Source organism: Pyrgilauda ruficollis, unplaced genomic scaffold, assembly GCF_017590135.1.
Source record: "Pyrgilauda ruficollis isolate IOZ18807 unplaced genomic scaffold, ASM1759013v1 scaffold7, whole genome shotgun sequence".
Classification (NCBI taxonomy): Eukaryota; Metazoa; Chordata; class Aves; order Passeriformes; family Passeridae; genus Pyrgilauda; species Pyrgilauda ruficollis.
In genome coordinates, this window is record NW_024528821.1 from 6,240,219 (window position 1) to 6,256,366 (window position 16,148).

The window sequence follows — 16,148 nt, forward strand, 5'->3', positions numbered from 1 at the left end:
GCAGCTCCAGCTGAGGAAGGGGAGGTGAAATGTGAGTGTATGAAAGGTCACAGCTGACCAAAGTCCACCTGGGTGAGCCCTGTCTGGCATCTCAAGTGTGCATTTCTGTCTGCTCAGCAGCGAGCTGGGTGTGGGTTCTTGCCTCTTGGACTGTGGTGTTCAAAATCCCCTGGCAGATTTCTGTTCAATGGCTTTATCTATACATCTCAATTTCCGTTCCTCCAAACCAAATTTGAAGATAAACATGGCAGAGTCTAAGGGCCAGCAATGCACAGTGATGCAGGGGCAGCATGTTATGTCCCTTCTCTGCCAGAGTTTGTTCTCTCACAGCCTGCTCCTCTCTCCGGAGGCAGTGGGGAGGTTTGGGGCATTTCCTTGCCCATCCCCAGCCCCAAACCAGGACAGCAGCTCTGCACTGGCTGGCTCACTGCCCAGGGACAATGGCTCACCCTTCCAGGAGGCTCTGCAGGTGTAGCTGCAGTGCTCAGCTCTCTGCCCTGTCTCTGCGCTCACTCCAGCACCGACAGGGAACAAAGGAGAAACACTCAAACATTTCTCCTTGGAAAAAATGGCAGCAGGGTTTGGGAGGAAGGAAATTTCTTGTTTCTTGCTCTGCTCAGTCCATCCCAGCAAGCTGCAGGGTATTTGAGAGACTGAAGAAGACCCTGAGCCAATGCATCCAGACTAATATGGGGTCAGATGCACTCGGTGGAAGAAAGTCCTTCCTGGGAGAAGTAGTGCAACACAGGATGGTGGTAGCAAGGTCCAGAGTATTTAAAATCTAGGGCTGAGCTGGGTGAACAAGGAGCCCTGAAGCAGAACTCCCTCCACCATGCTGCTGCTCAGGCCCCTCTGTGCTCTGGTGCTGCTGCTTGGGGTCCCCTCCCCACCTGCCGCTATGGCTGTGCTTGCCCTTCAGGGGTTCTGTGCTTTCCTGCACCATTTTCACACTTTCCCCTGCCCCTGCAGATAAGGAGGACATACATACCAGCTGGGTTTTGGCATTGGCTCAAATGAGCCAGAGTTACTCCTGGTGCTCCCCTTGTGTGCTGCTCTGGCTGGCCCCCAAGTCACTTCCAGAAGAAGGAGATAGGTGGGGATAAAAGAGGTTTCTCATCTGCTCAGACAGCAACAATCTGCATATCCCAAGCAAACCTTGCTTGTCCCACATCTCTTCTTGCTGTCCTTTAGCATCCTATCCCAAGAAGTCCTTGTTAATGTAGTTTGATCCTGTTTGCTGCTGCTGGCTCTGTGCTGTGTCCATGGATAGCTGTATAGGGTGCCAGAGGTCCTGTCTGACCCAAACCAGCCTTATTCCTTCATAGCAAGGCAGTGAAATAAACCCTTCTCTTCTGCCCACAGCCCGACTGGCTGGGGCCCAGCTTCCAACAGCATCTGTGGAGTGCAGGGTCAGTGCCCTGGCATGCCAGGAGAGCCTGTAGCAGGGAGACTTGGCTTCTTCTGGGCTTTGGGGGCTCCTCTATGGCACCCCCATGCATCCCTCCTGCCAGCCCAGTGTCCCTGCTGCCCTCCCAGTGTGGAGCTGTGCCTGTGACGTGAGAGCCGCTCACAGGAGAGCTGCTCCTCTCCTCGGTGCCTGCCAATGTCTGACAGCACAAACATTTTAAGCTGCAGAGGGAAGTGCACTCAGCCCCCTGGATGGTTTGTGCATGGTGCTGCCTTTCTCCTGTGACACAAAGAGCTCAGACCCCAGGGCCACGTGTGGAGCTGCAAATTTGGTCCTCGACGTGGGGCTGGCACAGGGGGCACAGCCATCCCCTCCTGGAGCACAATGGACTCAGCTGATTTGTGGGGCAGCTTCGTGGGGAAAAGCAGGTTGGCTTTGATTTTCAGGCTCCTTTTTGTCTTGGTTAGCAGAAAATTTACATATTTTTCTGTGGATAAAAAGCTTCATGGTCTTTCTCTCTGCACCAGAGATGACAAGGTATTATGTTGCCCTGATGGCCTCTGTTTTGACATCCTCAGGAATATTTGGGAAGTGTAAGAGAGGCCATGGCAAATGGTCTGGAGTGACTTACAGTGGAAGTTGCAGTAAAAACAGGCAAGGGAGCACCAAGCAAAATCTCTGCAGCACTAAACGTGTTTTTTTTGGTTTGCTGAGCCATGTTTCTATCGCTCTGGGTCCCACAGGATGGTGTGTGGTTGTGACTTTTTCCAGCAGCAATAATGACCCCCTAAGCCAGTCCAGTGCCTGCCTTTGGCACCGCTCAGTGCATTTATGTTGGAAAGTGGGGGCTCCTGCCCAAAGGCTGCTTTCCCCCAAGAGCTCAGTGAGGCAGCCTCTGATGGGGGAGAGGAGCCAGAGGGGTCAGAGAGCTGCTCATGGCCCTGCAGCACGTGGGGCAGAGAGGCAGCACAAGTGTCCCCAGGCAGCCAGGACACTGAGCAAGGCTGCACAGAGCAGCCTGGGCTGAGCCAGGGCTCCGAGGGTGGGGGGCTGGCTCTGGCACTCCGAGGATGAGCTGATGAGAGGGGACATGGGCTTTTCAGATTTGAACTGGGAACCAAGTTGTCTCAAAGGAGACTTCACTAAGCTGCTCTACCACCGTGTGAGCTGGGAGTTAGGAGCAGGTTTGTCTCTCCAGGAAGGACTCACAACTGGTTTCGAGTCCAGTTGGAAACATTTTCCAGTCTCTGGTGAAGTACATCAGCCCATCCACACATTCCTCAGTGGACAGGACATGATGTGCCCACCCCATGGAGCCAGCACAGCTGCCAGCCAGCTGCTCTGCCAGTGCACCCTGACCAGAGCAGAGCAAGGGTGGCACTCGCTGCTGGGTGACTTTGGCAGCAGAGATGCTCAGCTCTTCCCCCCTGACCCGAGGTACCAAGCGTGGGCTTGCTTTGCCCTTGCATTGCTCACCACCAGCTGTGAGAGCTGAGCATTTATCTCCCCCCTGTTAATACACCCATAATTCACAGGCAGAAAACATCTTTTATTGCACTGGTGGCATTTAAACCAAGGGACATATTGGTTTGTTGGGGTTTTTTTAATAGTTTTTAGGCGGTCAGCACGTTTGCTCCAGCCTCTGCTCCACATCTGTGAGTGCAGCCTTCTCCATCCAGCTGAGAGGGAATTATGTGTGCAAGAGGAGTCAGGGCTGCCTTCCCAGCTCCTGGCTCACACTGCTAGCACTGCCGTGCCTGCTGCACCCCAGCTGCGTGCCCGAGGATGCTGCACCTGAAAGTCCAGTTCCTGGATGACTCCCAGAAGATCTTTGTAGTTGATGTAAGTGGGTATCATATTCTTACTGATTTTTTTTGGTGTTAATTATTTAATCATTGCTGCTCTGAAGGATTGCATGGTGTCTGATAGCTTCTTGTTTTCAGCTTTAAAAAAACCCAGCAAACAAACAAGAAAACCAATCTCAAATTCAAAATGAAGCTTTCTAGAACTAATTGGTAGGTGTTTTTTGGTATCAACATACTCCTATGCTCCCTTGTTATTGGCATTATTTATGAAAAAGGAGGAATAGCTTTTACTTACCTGATGTGATCTTTAGTAAATCAGTTAATATGAAGTGATGGTCTTGACAAGTATCGAGTTCTCTCATTTGTCTGGCTGCCAGTGTAAACATTCAGCAAGGAAGTAAATTCTGGGAACAGAATAAAAATAGCATATTTGTCCAAGTTATCCCTGTTGAGAGACATCTGCACACATCTTCTCCTGGGCATTCAGCTGAAAAAGAAAACTGTGTGGTTTTGTGAATAGCTGAGGAAAAAAACTCACTCTGTCTTATTTTCTGCATGACAATGTCCACAACACATTGTGATTAATAATTCACATTTAACAAATGCAAGCTCTGAACTAGGATTAAAATATTAAGTATGAATATCTATGGTGTTAGATTTATGCATATTTGTACAGATAACTGAAAGCAGGTATGTCTTGTCTGTGTGTTAGAAGCATCTTTTTACAAGTGTGATTGCACATTTACTGTTGGTTAGGGTTTCATAATCACAGTAGCTAATTGAATTAGCTAATTCAAGTGGATTTGTTCTAGTACTTACCTGCCTCTCTTGTGGGAGCAGGGTGTTTAATATAAAATGTTTTGGTTTTTTTCAAGTTCTGTTGCTTTTCTTACACTGTCCTCTTCTGTGGTTTATAGCACAGCTTGAGAACTGCTCTCTCAGATGCACGGCTCCATTTCTTTGTGACAGTATTTTGCACAAAAGAGGATTATAAAGCAATTCCATGCCTTGACACAGTATGGAAGTTGTTTGATTTAGTTTAATTAATCTATCCTAGTCCAGGAGTCAGCTCAAAAATGAGACTAGTAATTTTAAAATGCCTTTCCCTCCTCCCCCCATTGATTAGATCAGGTCACAGTGAGACCCAATTCAAAAGATTCTTCTGCTACAATGTTGCTGCATTTTTTTCCACCTCTGTTTTCTTATTTGCTCAAAAGGCAGCACTATAGCTCTGCACGACATGTTATTGCAGCAAATAGGTTCCATTAGAGGAACTCCTGGTCATTTCCTTTTTTAGCATGGAATGGTATTGGAAACCCCTTTTAGGCATTTCATGCATTTGCTGCTGCTGGGTGGGTACGATAAATGAGTAGCTGAATTAGTGACTTCTCCAGTATAAAAGGAGTGCTTTGGGCTAAGTTTTGAGCAGATCTTTTAAGCAACTCTTCCCAAACCCCTCCTGACTTTGGAAAGCTCTTTTGAATGAGAAGTACTTCAGTGTAATGGGAGGGAAAGACAAAAGAGAGAGAACACAGAGGGTCTGACTGCCCCTGCTCCTCACACTCAGTGTCGACATCTCCACCTGCCTCACGCGGTGACACAGCTGCTGGCATGTGCAGCAAGGTCTCCTTTCCAGGCTGCTTTGCATGAGAACATGTTCCTCTCCTGGTGCTGGATGCTAACCCAGGAAGGTTTCTGCCTCCATCTGCATCCTTGCTGACATTTGGGACCACTGAGTTCCCAGGATTTCCTCCAGCTGAGCACTGGAGGTGGTTCCTGGGGTAACAGGTCTGAGCCCTCGGGGCAGGGCAGAGAGGGGCTTGGCACATCTCTGAATGTCCCCACTGTGCCCTCCCTGCTGAGCACCCCATGGCAGGGCCTGGGATGCTGCAGGCAAACCAAACAAACCCAGAAAAGGTAGCTGCTGAGGCCGAGTGAAGCACAGAGCCTCCTGCGGTCATGTGTCCCTTGTAAAGCCGGGAATTCCTTGCCAGGAGGTGTGTGGGCCTGGTAGCAGAGGAGCAAGGGCACAGGGAGGCTGGTGGCTTTTGATGCATGACACTCTGTGCTGATGGGACAGGCATCTCCCAAGGTGGTGGTAAAAAAATCACACCAAATCCCATGAGCTGATGCTCACCCCTAACCCATGGAGCTGGGTGTAGCAGCCTGTCCGGTGGGAATGCTGCAGAAACGGGCTTGGCCTTTGGGCTGCAGGTGCTGCCAGAGTCCCTCTGGGGACATGGGGGTGTGTGTGTGTCCCATGTGTTGCACGTGTTGCTGTCTGCCCCTGGAAGTGCCTCTGGCTTTCTGATTCTGCTCCCAGATGCTCTCACTGAGCAGTGCAGGGCAAGTGCAGCCTCTCCTTTTCACCTTCTGCTCTGGGGTTTCTGCCTGTGGGTGCTCACCTGGCCCTGCAGCATTCCCAGAGGCACCTGAGGGCTGGGACATGGGACAAACAGCCCCACATACCATGCTTCTGCCTTGCACTGTGCTCCCCCAGCACAGAGCCCCCTTCCCTCCCTCGGTGCAGGGCTGATGCTGCTGAGCATGACTGTGCCCCAGTGCTCAAGGAAGCACTGGCCTCAGCACCCCAAAATCCAGCACAGGACACCTGCAAGCAACACTCTGCAAGAGAAAGGCTCTGCTTCTAAAGCACCCCCTGCAGCAGCAGGGCTGTGGCTCCCAGTGAGCAGGTTTTCCTGGGTTTGGGGCTGCTCCTGTCCCGTGGTGCCTGCCCTGGGCAGTGCCGGCCTTGGAGCAGAGCAGGTCACTCCCCTACACATATGGTAGGTAATAACCCAGTAAGAAATTGTCTTTCCTGGCTGCCTGACAAAGGCCAGGGCCTTTCATGCTAGAAAATTCTAGCTTGGAAAAAAAACATTTATAATTTTTTTAATTACCCTTGTGATCCAGTAATTTTGAGGAGAACTGGGAGTGCTGCAGAGCGAATGCTGTTATTATGCTATCACTTTTCTGCAGCCTTTCAGCACAGAGCCAGCAATTTCATCCCAGGAGAAGCCCTGAAAGGTGGTTATTAGTGTGCATCACCACCAGCAGCCAGGTCCCTCCCATCCCTGCTGGGGACAGCCACTGCCACAGGGAGCTGCAGCCTGTCTTCCCCTCCATCACCCAACATGTGATAATTTAGCAGCTGTCTAACCTGGCCTCTCTGCTCCAGCCTGCTTTTGCAATAACCATTACTTCTTTTTGGTCTGCTTTTCACAAGCTGATGAAGGCAGGTTCATGGTTCATCAGGGTTTTGTTGGGGTGGGTCACTGCCATTTTAATTTCTGGTGCTTTCTGGAGCATTTTCCAGAGTCGGGGACCTCCTGGTTTGTTCTCCAGCCAGGTCACATAGCATGGTAACAAGTCAAGAAAACACCCTCCAAGTGTTTCTGTTTACTGGGAATAACTACAGCCTGGCCTCCCTTATCAGCATGTAGCACCACTTAATTCCTGTTGCTAAAGCCCACGGATGACTCAGAGCCCACGGCACAGGATCCCTGGTCCTGTTGCTGTTAATTACCATGAACCATAATAGCAGCTCATCCCCAGCTGTTGGGACACACAGACTCACTGCACAGGTTTGAGGGCTGCTCCGTTGGCTCTTAACTAAGCACGTTTGCCATGGCTGTCCCTGGTTCAGGCAGGTGCTTGTCCTGGGGATCTCTCACTGGTTTGCCAGGGACAGAACTGCCCACACAGTGATAGCTGTGAACAGCGGGTCAAAACATGGTTTATTTTCTCTTGCTCTCCTTTCTGGTTTATGTTCCTTAATAAAGGAGAGAAGTGATGGGAAAGAATCTGGTTTCCAAAAGCAGGGAGCACAGCATGCAGTTGTCCTGTTGTACATGCTGAAGCCAACAGCATTTATTGAGTAGGATTCTGCTGCTGCATGGTCAGGAAAGGGGTGCAGGAAGGGAGCTGAGACTTCTCCCCATCTCTCTGAAATCCCAGCACAGCTGCTGTCAGCATTGCCTAACCTGCTGCTTCTGTGCTGTGTTTGTTTGCTAGCAAAAATCCTGTGGGAAAGGGCTCTTCAACCTCACCTGCAGCCACCTCAACCTTGTGGAGAAGGAGTACTTTGGGCTGGAGTTTCACAGCCAGGCTGGGAACCAGGTGAGTGCGGCTGGAACTGCCAGTGCCTGCATGGCTGGGGATGGTTAGCACCTCCCTGAAATTCCAAAAGGAAAATTCAATAGAAAGTTTTGCCATGATGGCAGGAAAACCCTGAAAATGGGAGTTATCACTGGGGCTTGTGGCTCCCCTCCTATCTACAGCTCATGGTCTATCCACAGCCATCCGTGTGGCACTGCCCAGCAGGACACTTGTCACAGCAGCCAAGCTGGCCAGCATTTTCATGTTGCATTCTACCATGCTGCTGCTGCTTTTATTCCCCATCTCTCGTGCTCTTTATTTACCCAGCTCTTCTTTGCTTTGTTTCAGGTCTGGTTGGAACCACTAAAACCCATTACAAAGCAAGTGAAAAGTAAGTATTTCAAGAATAGAATTCTTATAAATCATTACCAATGACAGTCTAGCACAGACATATTCATGCAGTGTTGTTTTTGGGGGACAGGATCTCTGGCTTACAGCACTTAACCAGGCTCATTTTAGAGGGTGAGGCTGGGCAGGATTGTTTGCAAGGACACCTCAGTCCATACAAAATCCTGCAGAAATACCACTGCCTTTGCAATCTGGTATCTGCACCATTTTAGGCTGGAGCTGTTACTAATCTGCCAGCTTGGCAGAGGAGCAGGGGTGGCTGAGTGCCTGTGTGGCCGTGCTGGCAGGGTGACAGGCCCTGCTCCTGCGTGCCCTCCTTTTCCCCTTGCAGCTCAGTGGCCCAGGCACCTGCGTGGGGCAGGGTCCCCCCTCTGCCCTGCAGCTCCTCCCCAGCCCCCAGAGATGCTGCAGAGCCTGACCTGAATTCAGGCCCAGCCTCCTCTCCCTGGCCATGACCAGGGTTAACTCAGTGCTGCTTTCAGCAGCCTCTTTCCACCCCCACGGTATTTTCCCCAAGTACATGATGGCTGGGAGGTGACTGAGAGCTTGGGGCCATGACCCCAATCTTTGCTGTGGGGAGGCTGCAGAGCAGGGTTTGCATGAATTTCCCTGAAAGGGGAAAGCCTGATAAGGAGCCTTCCCTTTCTGGGTGCACCACAAATGGAATTGTTGCAGGCACCTATTTCCTTTACCCAGTGCCTTCTGGCCTGTCCCTCCGAGCCATCCCAGGGTGTTCTGTGACAGTCAGTGCTTACATAATTGCCTCCCTCCCTCCACACATTTTGCTTTAGGCTTGGCTGCTTGTTCTCACTCATCCCACAAAAAAACCCTTTGCCCAAGCAGCCTCCTACGGATCTGTTGCATCCCAAGTGCTTGGAGGGCAGAGTTTAACACGCAGCCCCAGTGATGGCATTCACACCAAGGCTCTGGCCATGCTCCCTGGCACCATCTCATGGAAACCCCCTCCAAAAGGGATTTTTGCATTTTTCTCTTTAGTATTCTTTAGATATCCAAATCTCTATTTGCATCCATTGGTAATACTGGGGGTCTGGGCAGGCTGGTTTTGGGGGGGCAGGCTGTAGTCCCTGATTTGTAAGGGTCCAGATAATTTACTCTGTAAGGAGGCAGCATGTGTGAAGAGAGTTGTAAATGTTCTCAATAGACATGTGAAAGAAAACTTATGAAGATGTTGTGTTTTAAGATCCTAAGGAGGTTCTTTTCAAATTTATGGTGAAATTTTTCCCAGTGGACCCCGGCCACCTGAGAGAAGAACTGACCAGGTACAGTGCTTGTTTTATTGCTTTCTTACCACAGTCCTGGGTTTTTGCAGTGTGTTAATTCTTTATCTTCATCCACCCCAGCCTGTCTGTGTGCAGTGGTTATCCTAAGTATCCTAAGTATTATGCTTTACAGAACAAAACCAGAGAATATCTTTTCTTGATCCTGTTTTTAAACACAATCCACTTGAAGGATCAGCTGTCTTATGAGGCTGCAATTTGTTTACTGCCAAACACTTTAGCAGTTGGGCACAGAGTCTGACTGCTCAGTCTAGCTCCTGCCTCAAGCAGTGTTCTGAGAGAACAACTTTAGTTGTATTTTTAAAAATGACATTGTTAGCTTCCACAATTTTAGAGAAAGCATTGCAAACAGGGACTAAGAATAAAACCAAGACAGTGCTTCTGCAGAACGTCGGCCCCAAGAGGGGCAAATGCCCTCCAAAACAGAAAAGAATGTTAATTTTGAAATCTACTAATGAGCATCTCAATGGCAGGGACCTGCTGATCCTACTGGTGCCCAGCTGCAGCCTTCTGCAGGGGCTGCACGCTCATCCTGCGACCCTGCAGATGTGCATCCCATGAGATGTGGGAACAGGCACGGCTCTCAGGGCTCAGCCCAGCACGCAGTTCCCCGCAGGGCATGCTCCTGTCCCCCTCCACAGGTACCTCTTCACCCTCCAGATCAAGAAGGACCTGGCTCAGGGGCGGCTGCCCTGCAGCGACAAGAGCGCGGCGCTGCTCGTCTCCCACCTGCTGCAGTGTAAGGGCGAGCAGTGCCCGCAGGGCCGGAGCCTTCCCTGGGGATGGGCTTTGGCTGAGAGCCAGGGCTCCCCTCTGCCTGACCCCTCACAGCCTAATCCATGCTCTCCCCGTGTCCCTAAAGCCGAGCTGGGCGACTTCCACGAGGAGACAGACCAGCAGCACCTGGCCACGCACAGGTACCTGCCCAACCAGGAGTACCTGGACAACAAGATCATGCACTACCACCGGAGACACAGGTGAGGGCTGCCCAAAGCCCCGATGCACCTCTGCTGACACCATGCTCCCACCAGCAGGCAGGGCATGTGCACCTACAAAACTGCTTTTTTCAGCCCATTTCAGCGTCTCCCTTCTCACTCCTGTCTCTTCCTGTGCGTTTGTTTTGTGTCCCCAGAGGGAAGACGCCGGCTGAGTCGGACGTTCAGCTGCTGGACGTGGCCAGGAAGCTGGAGATGTACGGGATCCGCCCGCACCCCGCCAGCGACGGCGAGGGGACACAGATCAACCTGGCCGTGACACACATGGGCGTGCTGGTGCTGCGGGTGAGCCCGGGGTGGCCTCTCCAGCTGGAGGTGACCCTTCTCCCCTTTGAGCACCCCAAACTCTCCCAAATCCTACAAGAGGGCACGCGTTCCACAGGCCATGGGGGTGAAGGGGATGCTGTGGGGTTCAGCCCCACCGTCCCTGTGTGCCACTGAGCGAGCCCCAGCTCCGCTGGCCCTTGTCCCACGAGCGTGGTGGCCGTGTGAGCAGCACAGGCTCCACGGCTCTGTCACATGTGCTCACCGTGTAATCTTCCAGCGAAAATAGCCCCCCGTGTGTGTGCAATTACATAACGCTGTAATCACGGCCGAGCTGCTCGGTAAATACAGACTTCCTCCCAGCCAGCATGAGGCAGCGCTCCGCTCCCACACCGGCTGATTCCAACCTGGGAACATCTTGTCACAGCAAAAAAAACAAACCAACAAACCCAAACATAAAACCTAGCCGTGGGTCTGCTGTTGGTAATTAGTGCTGCCAGACCTGGTTATTTATTCAGAGCCATAAACACCCCTCACGCATGATTAGAGCATCTGTGAGCCCATTAAAATCTGGGCTCTCGCAGAGAGCTGAGAGGGTCCTGGTGCCACAGAGTGGAGTAACATGATTTTTCCTGGTTCTGCCATGTGGCTGCGTCTAACCTTGTGCAAAGTGATAACAGAGTAATTAATGTGTGCTTGCAGCCTGCTTAAACCAGGTCTAAAGGGGTGGGGGTGAGCTGAGCACAGCTACACTTCCCAGCAAAGGAGGGGAGAATTTTATTTCTTTGGAGCACGGATTCTGCCTTAACTCACGTGATATTTGAGCTGGCACAGATAGGATTCCCTGCCTTAACCTCTCTGAGGTTTGTCTGGGGATCTTGGACTTTTGCAAAGAGTTTCAGCAGGCAGAGTTAAGCCCTGAACCTTAATTTCTACTTGTAGAACCAGCTGATGCAGAGTCAAACACCAAACCCCAGCAGCTCCAAGAGCTGCATTGGAGTCTGATGCAGTGTCCTGTGAGCTCAGGCCTTGGCCCAGTACATTTCTGTATTTACAGGTTGCCCCATCCAGCTGTAATTGTTGTGTGTTTGTCCTTGCAGGGCAATACAAAGATCAACACCTTCAACTGGTCCAAAATTCGCAAACTGAGCTTCAAGAGGAAACATTTTCTCATCAAGCTCCATGCAAACATCTCTGTAAGTACCATGCCACAGGCAGCTGCTGGGCTGGGGAGCAGACAGCCGGGGATGAAAGGTCAGCCACACAAAGTCCCCAGTTTTGAGTAAAATCCATTCCTGCTGCTCATGATGGTGCTCCTTCTTGAGGGCTGCTCCTGTGTCCCCAGCGAGGTGACAGAGCACTGCCTGGAGCCACTGACAGCCCATATGGGGGATAGGAGGGCAAATGGCAGAGCTTGTCCCGTGCTCCTGACCCCGGCTGTCCTGTCTCTGGCACACAGGAGCTGTGCAAGGACACCCTGGAGTTCACCATGGCCAGCCGGGACACCTGCAAAGCCTTCTGGAAGACGTGTGTGGAGTACCACGCCTTCTTCAGGCTCTCTGAGGAGCCCAAGTCAAAGCCCAAAGCCCTTCTGTGCAGCAAAGGTTCCAGCTTCCGCTACAGGTAAATTCCCAGGGGAAACCCAAACTGCTGGGGCTGGGAAGGGCCTGGGGATGGCTCCGAGCCACCCTTTTATGCCAGCCCTGTGTGAATCTGAGTGGGTGATGACAGCTACTTCTCCTGGAGAGACCCCTGCCTCGGTCCTGCTGCATCCCCTCACACGGGGCACACGGCCTGCCCGGGGCTGGGGCTGATGGTGCTGCTCACATTTCTCCCTCCATGCTGCAGTGGCAGGACTCAGAGGCAGCTGCTGGAGCACGGGAGGAAGGCTAAGATGAAGAGCCTGCCCTTTGAGAGGTACCGGGGGCATGGAGGGGGGTGATGCCTGAGGGGACTGGGGACAGGGGAAGGACCCTCCTGGCCATACACCTACCCTTGCCCTTGTCCTGCAGGAAACACTACACATCCCGCTACGATGAGAGGCAGTGCCGCTCCTCCCCGGACCTCCTGACGGATGTATCAAAGCAGGTGAGTCCCCATGGCATCAGCAACAGCTCTGTGCCAGGGTCTTGGCACTGCTGCCCCAGCTGGAGGCCAAGGCAGACCCTCAGCTCTGGTGCTCCCTTCCCACCTGCTCTGTGCCCTGCCCAGGTGGAGGAGCTGCGCCTGGCCTACGGCAGCCGGGGCTCCTACCACGCCAACGGCGTGCACGGCTCCGAGCCCACCCTGGACAGCCGGCGCCGCAGCTCCACCATGGAGGTGACGTTTGCTGCTGAGCTGGAACGCTCCAAGCCCGAAGCATCCCCCACCTTCCTGCCCCACTCCAAAAGCTCGTCTGCCTTCCCCCTGCTGTACGCCGAGCTGGAGATGGAGCGGGCGTGGGAGCTCATGGACTTCTTTGGAGCCAGGAATCCCTTGACGTCCTTTCGGCCCCACCACCAGTTCGCTGGGAACAGTAAAAGCACCTCTGTGGGCAACATGCGGGAAGTGAGCGCCCGGCAGCTGGTGTACACGGATGTGCCCTGTCCCCTGCCCGTGCTGGCCCCGGCCCCCCCGGTGCTCTTCTATCTGGACAGGGCGCTGCAGCCCCCGTGCCCTGCACTGGCCCCTGGCGAGGACACAGCAGGAGCGGCCGGCGCAAGCGGCCCCGTGGCAGCAAAACCCCCCCGGCAGAGCCTGAGCGGGACCCAGGCTGGGCAGCTCCATGGTGAGGCTGCAGGCACGGCCATGGGCACGAGCATGGCGGGGGAGAGCAGGTCACTGGCTCGCTCCTTCGATTACGGCCTTCAGGAGCAGCCTCCCAAGCGGTCTTTGAGCCAGTCGGACATGAAAACCATCCGCTTCCCCTACAGCTCCGAGTTCAGGCCCCTGGGGCCGTGCCCTGCTCTCAGCAGCCGGAAAGGCGGTGTTTTTTGGCACGTCCCAGCCCAGCAAGGGTTGGCTCCGGGGCTGCGGCGCTCCACCGAGCGCTACCTGGGCAGCAGCACCGAGTCCAGCGACTCCGACTCGGACCTGCTGGCCGCCGACTACTGCTCCCTGTACGGCCGCGTGCTGCGCTCGCCCATGGCCCGCGTGCGGCTCTCCTCGGGCAGCCTCCAGCTGGATGAGGAGGACGAGGAGGTGTCCCTTGCCACCAGTGCTGCTGAAGAGAGGATTTCCAGAGGGGCCTCCAAGTATTTCACCTAGGTGCCTGACACCGGCCAGAGGGAGCAGAGGTGGCCGGTGCTGACCCAGGGTCAGAGAATGGTGACACTCTTCGTTTGCAGGTCTGCTTACAGCCTATGAAACATTGATGGGATCGTGTTGTGCGAGTGCTCTTAGCTATAGAGATGTGTTAATGGACATCAGGGGTGTGTTCAGAAGTATTCAACCCCTGCACCACACTTGGAAGCTGGTTTGCCTCTGCCACCATGCTTTGAGGGGGGGGGGTCTCAGTTCAGCCAGAGATCTCCTCAAGTCCTGCTAAGCCCCCATGTCCTGCCCAAGCTGATGCTTGGAGCTCAGCTGCTGGAGTCTTCATGAGGGGGAGGGAGAAAAGAAAAAGAGACTCCTCAGAGAATAGTTTCAGCTGCTGTTTTCCCAGCTGCAGGGTGGCACACTGAAGGGAAGGGTGTTTCAGGCCCTTTTGGAAAGGAGCAAGATCTTCATGGGAGGCTGGTCCTTGAGCTGATGCCACGTGGACAGGACAGAGCCCACCTCCTCCACTTGTCTCACCTCCCTCCAATGCTGCAGGGAGAACCTGGCACGCAAAGACAAGGCTCTGTGTGTGGCTGTCTTCTCCCTGGCCAGTTTAGAGGATTATCCTGCTCCAGAAATACCTCAGTAGTGCTTGTCAAGCTTTTAGAAGCCCCCTGTGGTGAGCACTGGGAAGTGGGTTCATGCTCTCTAACTGTGCTTTGCTTAGGCACATCAGCCATCACCTCCTGGCAGCACCATGACAGCCCCAGCACCTCAGTGCTCTGCTTAAATCTGAGAGAGAGAGATGTGTAAGGAGCTTCTTTGGGGTCCTTTGCTTCCCCAAATCTGTCCTCAGTTAAGCAGCATGGGAAAAAAAAAAGATATCAGGAGCAGGTAGGAAAGGAACAAGCAGCTTCTTGGAAGTAGTTTTATTAAAAAACTTACTATTACCCTAAACCTACATGAAATCTACTTGGAAATCTTGAGAATGATGGCATCTCCATAAAATTTTAGGGGGGATATTGATAATTTTCTTTAAGAACAACCCTGTAAGTCTTTGTAGGACATGACTTTAAGCAGGAAGACAGCCCAGAAAATCTATGGCAGAGAAACCACTGCAGCCTGCTGGAAGGATTTCAGAAACATGGAAGCTGGGACAAAAAAAAAAATAGACTAAAATGTAGGAAGAACTGGGCTTATGGGTCCTGCTCACTCTGCATGTTGCTGTCCTTTGTTTTAGAAGGTGGACAATAAAAAACAGTTGTTCACACTGGAGTTCTGAGTTCCTTGTTCTGCCCTGTGAAATCTGCACCCCCAGTCCTGCAGGCACCCCCCAGCACACCTCGCCCTGTGCCTCCCAGCTCAGGAGCTTCCCTCAGTGCTCCCAGGAGCTGGTTTCCCTCTCCTGCTCTGCTGCCTGGCCTCCTCTGTGCCCTTGCTGTCCCAGCAACTGGGGAGACTTGTGGAGATCCCTGAACACTGCTGAAAACAGCCACATTCTTGGTTGGTTGCCCAAAGAAATGCATTAGCCCAACAAGTGAGTACATTGTAAGGTTTGCTTCTGCTCCTAGTTACCCTGTGCTGAAGCTGGGAGCTGCAGTGATCCCTCATGCTGCTCTGGCACATGTTCTGCTGAAAAAAGGGATAATCTTTCTGGCTAGAGGGTTGTTTCTTCCCCCTTCCCAAAGTTCTGTACCTTGGAAAGAGCAAGAAGCACTACTCAGTGCATTTAAGAATGGCAGTCTGAGGGCACAGTTTGTAGAGGGTTAAAAAAAGCAGCAGTGTTTCAAACACAGGCTGCACACACAGCCCTGGGATACTTCCACAATCGCTGTTAGCTCCTCAAGCATGTGGAGACACACCTTGAGCATGTCCCACCATGAGAAATCATTGTACAAACACCCTGCCAAAATCTTCAGGAACTGCCATAGTCTTGAAGACTATGCTGGGAAAACAGCATTGAGAGGGAGAAACAAGAACTTGGGAACTATTTTTGGATTTTTCCATGGACTAGGGAGCACTGGGGCACAGTGTGGGCACTGTGCCTCAGCACATCCTACACATGGTCAACAATAGCAGAGGAACAAAGCAGCTCGTCAGCAAGTGACACAAATCAACATCTCTGAGCTAAATTCATTGCATAAACCACTTTAGTGGGACTGACTAAAATTAAGGAACAATCCCAGTAAGCAGTGGCTTACTTGTCAAGGAACAATTGAAACAAACCTTGCCTAAGTCCTTCCCCTTGCTCCCTGCTCAGCCCTAATCACCACCGAGATAAGGACAACTGTTTAAGTGATTTTGTTTCCCTAGGGAAGAAAACAAGGATGGAGAGAGGACCTGGAAAGATCTGGTTTGCTGGTGGTGAAAGACAAACAGCAGAACCTGGAAAATGTAAACTGTTATAGTCCTTACACAAAGGATTATTGAAGGCACTGTAGCATCACAGTGGGAAAACATTAAGCTACTCGGTGCATTCAGATAGAAGTATCTGGTTTATATAAAGCAGATAAAGGTTTAGACAAAATAGATAAAGCTGTGAAATAAGCCGACATACACACCACTAAAACTTTGCCAAGAGGAAAATAATTTTATTCCAGTGTTAAGTCATAAAACAGCGTGATAAAAATCAGAC

At 52.1% G+C, this 16,148-nt stretch overlaps 1 protein-coding gene across 6 annotated transcripts; it reads left to right on the plus strand.

Moving 5' to 3' along the window:
• Positions 1-2,018: 2,018 nt before the first annotated feature.
• FRMD7 (FERM domain containing 7) lies at positions 2,019-14,744 on the plus strand. 6 transcript variants are annotated; one of them, XM_041485012.1, is made up of 12 exons: positions 2,020-3,250; positions 7,228-7,332; positions 7,660-7,702; positions 8,921-8,999; positions 9,659-9,756; positions 9,880-9,994; positions 10,150-10,327; positions 11,377-11,472; positions 11,736-11,899; positions 12,125-12,193; positions 12,289-12,364; positions 12,488-14,744. In XM_041485012.1, exons 1-12 carry the CDS (start codon positions 3,194-3,196, stop codon positions 13,520-13,522), a joined length of 2,115 nt encoding a protein of 704 aa, XP_041340946.1. In that variant the 5' UTR covers positions 2,020-3,193; the 3' UTR covers positions 13,523-14,744. The 6 variants fall into 6 exon arrangements, with proteins under 6 accessions (XP_041340943.1, XP_041340945.1, XP_041340946.1 ...); XM_041485013.1 differs by having other exon boundaries at positions 2,021-3,250; positions 10,150-10,297; XM_041485014.1 differs by having other exon boundaries at positions 2,022-3,250; positions 8,966-8,999; positions 10,150-10,297.
• The last annotated feature ends 1,404 nt before the right edge of the window (positions 14,745-16,148 follow it).

Bases quoted from the DNA above. Each gene is read 5' to 3' on its own strand.
- FRMD7 (XM_041485009.1), top strand. From the start codon at position 3,194: ATGCTGCACCTGAAAGTCCAGTTCCTGGATGACTCCCAGAAGATCTTT. The intron at 10,328-11,376 runs GTGACCCTTCTC...TTGTCCTTGCAG, and splicing joins GGTGGCCTCTCCAGCTGGAG to GGCAATACAAAGATCAACAC. The intron at 11,900-12,124 runs GTAAATTCCCAG...TCCATGCTGCAG, and splicing joins GGTTCCAGCTTCCGCTACAG to TGGCAGGACTCAGAGGCAGC.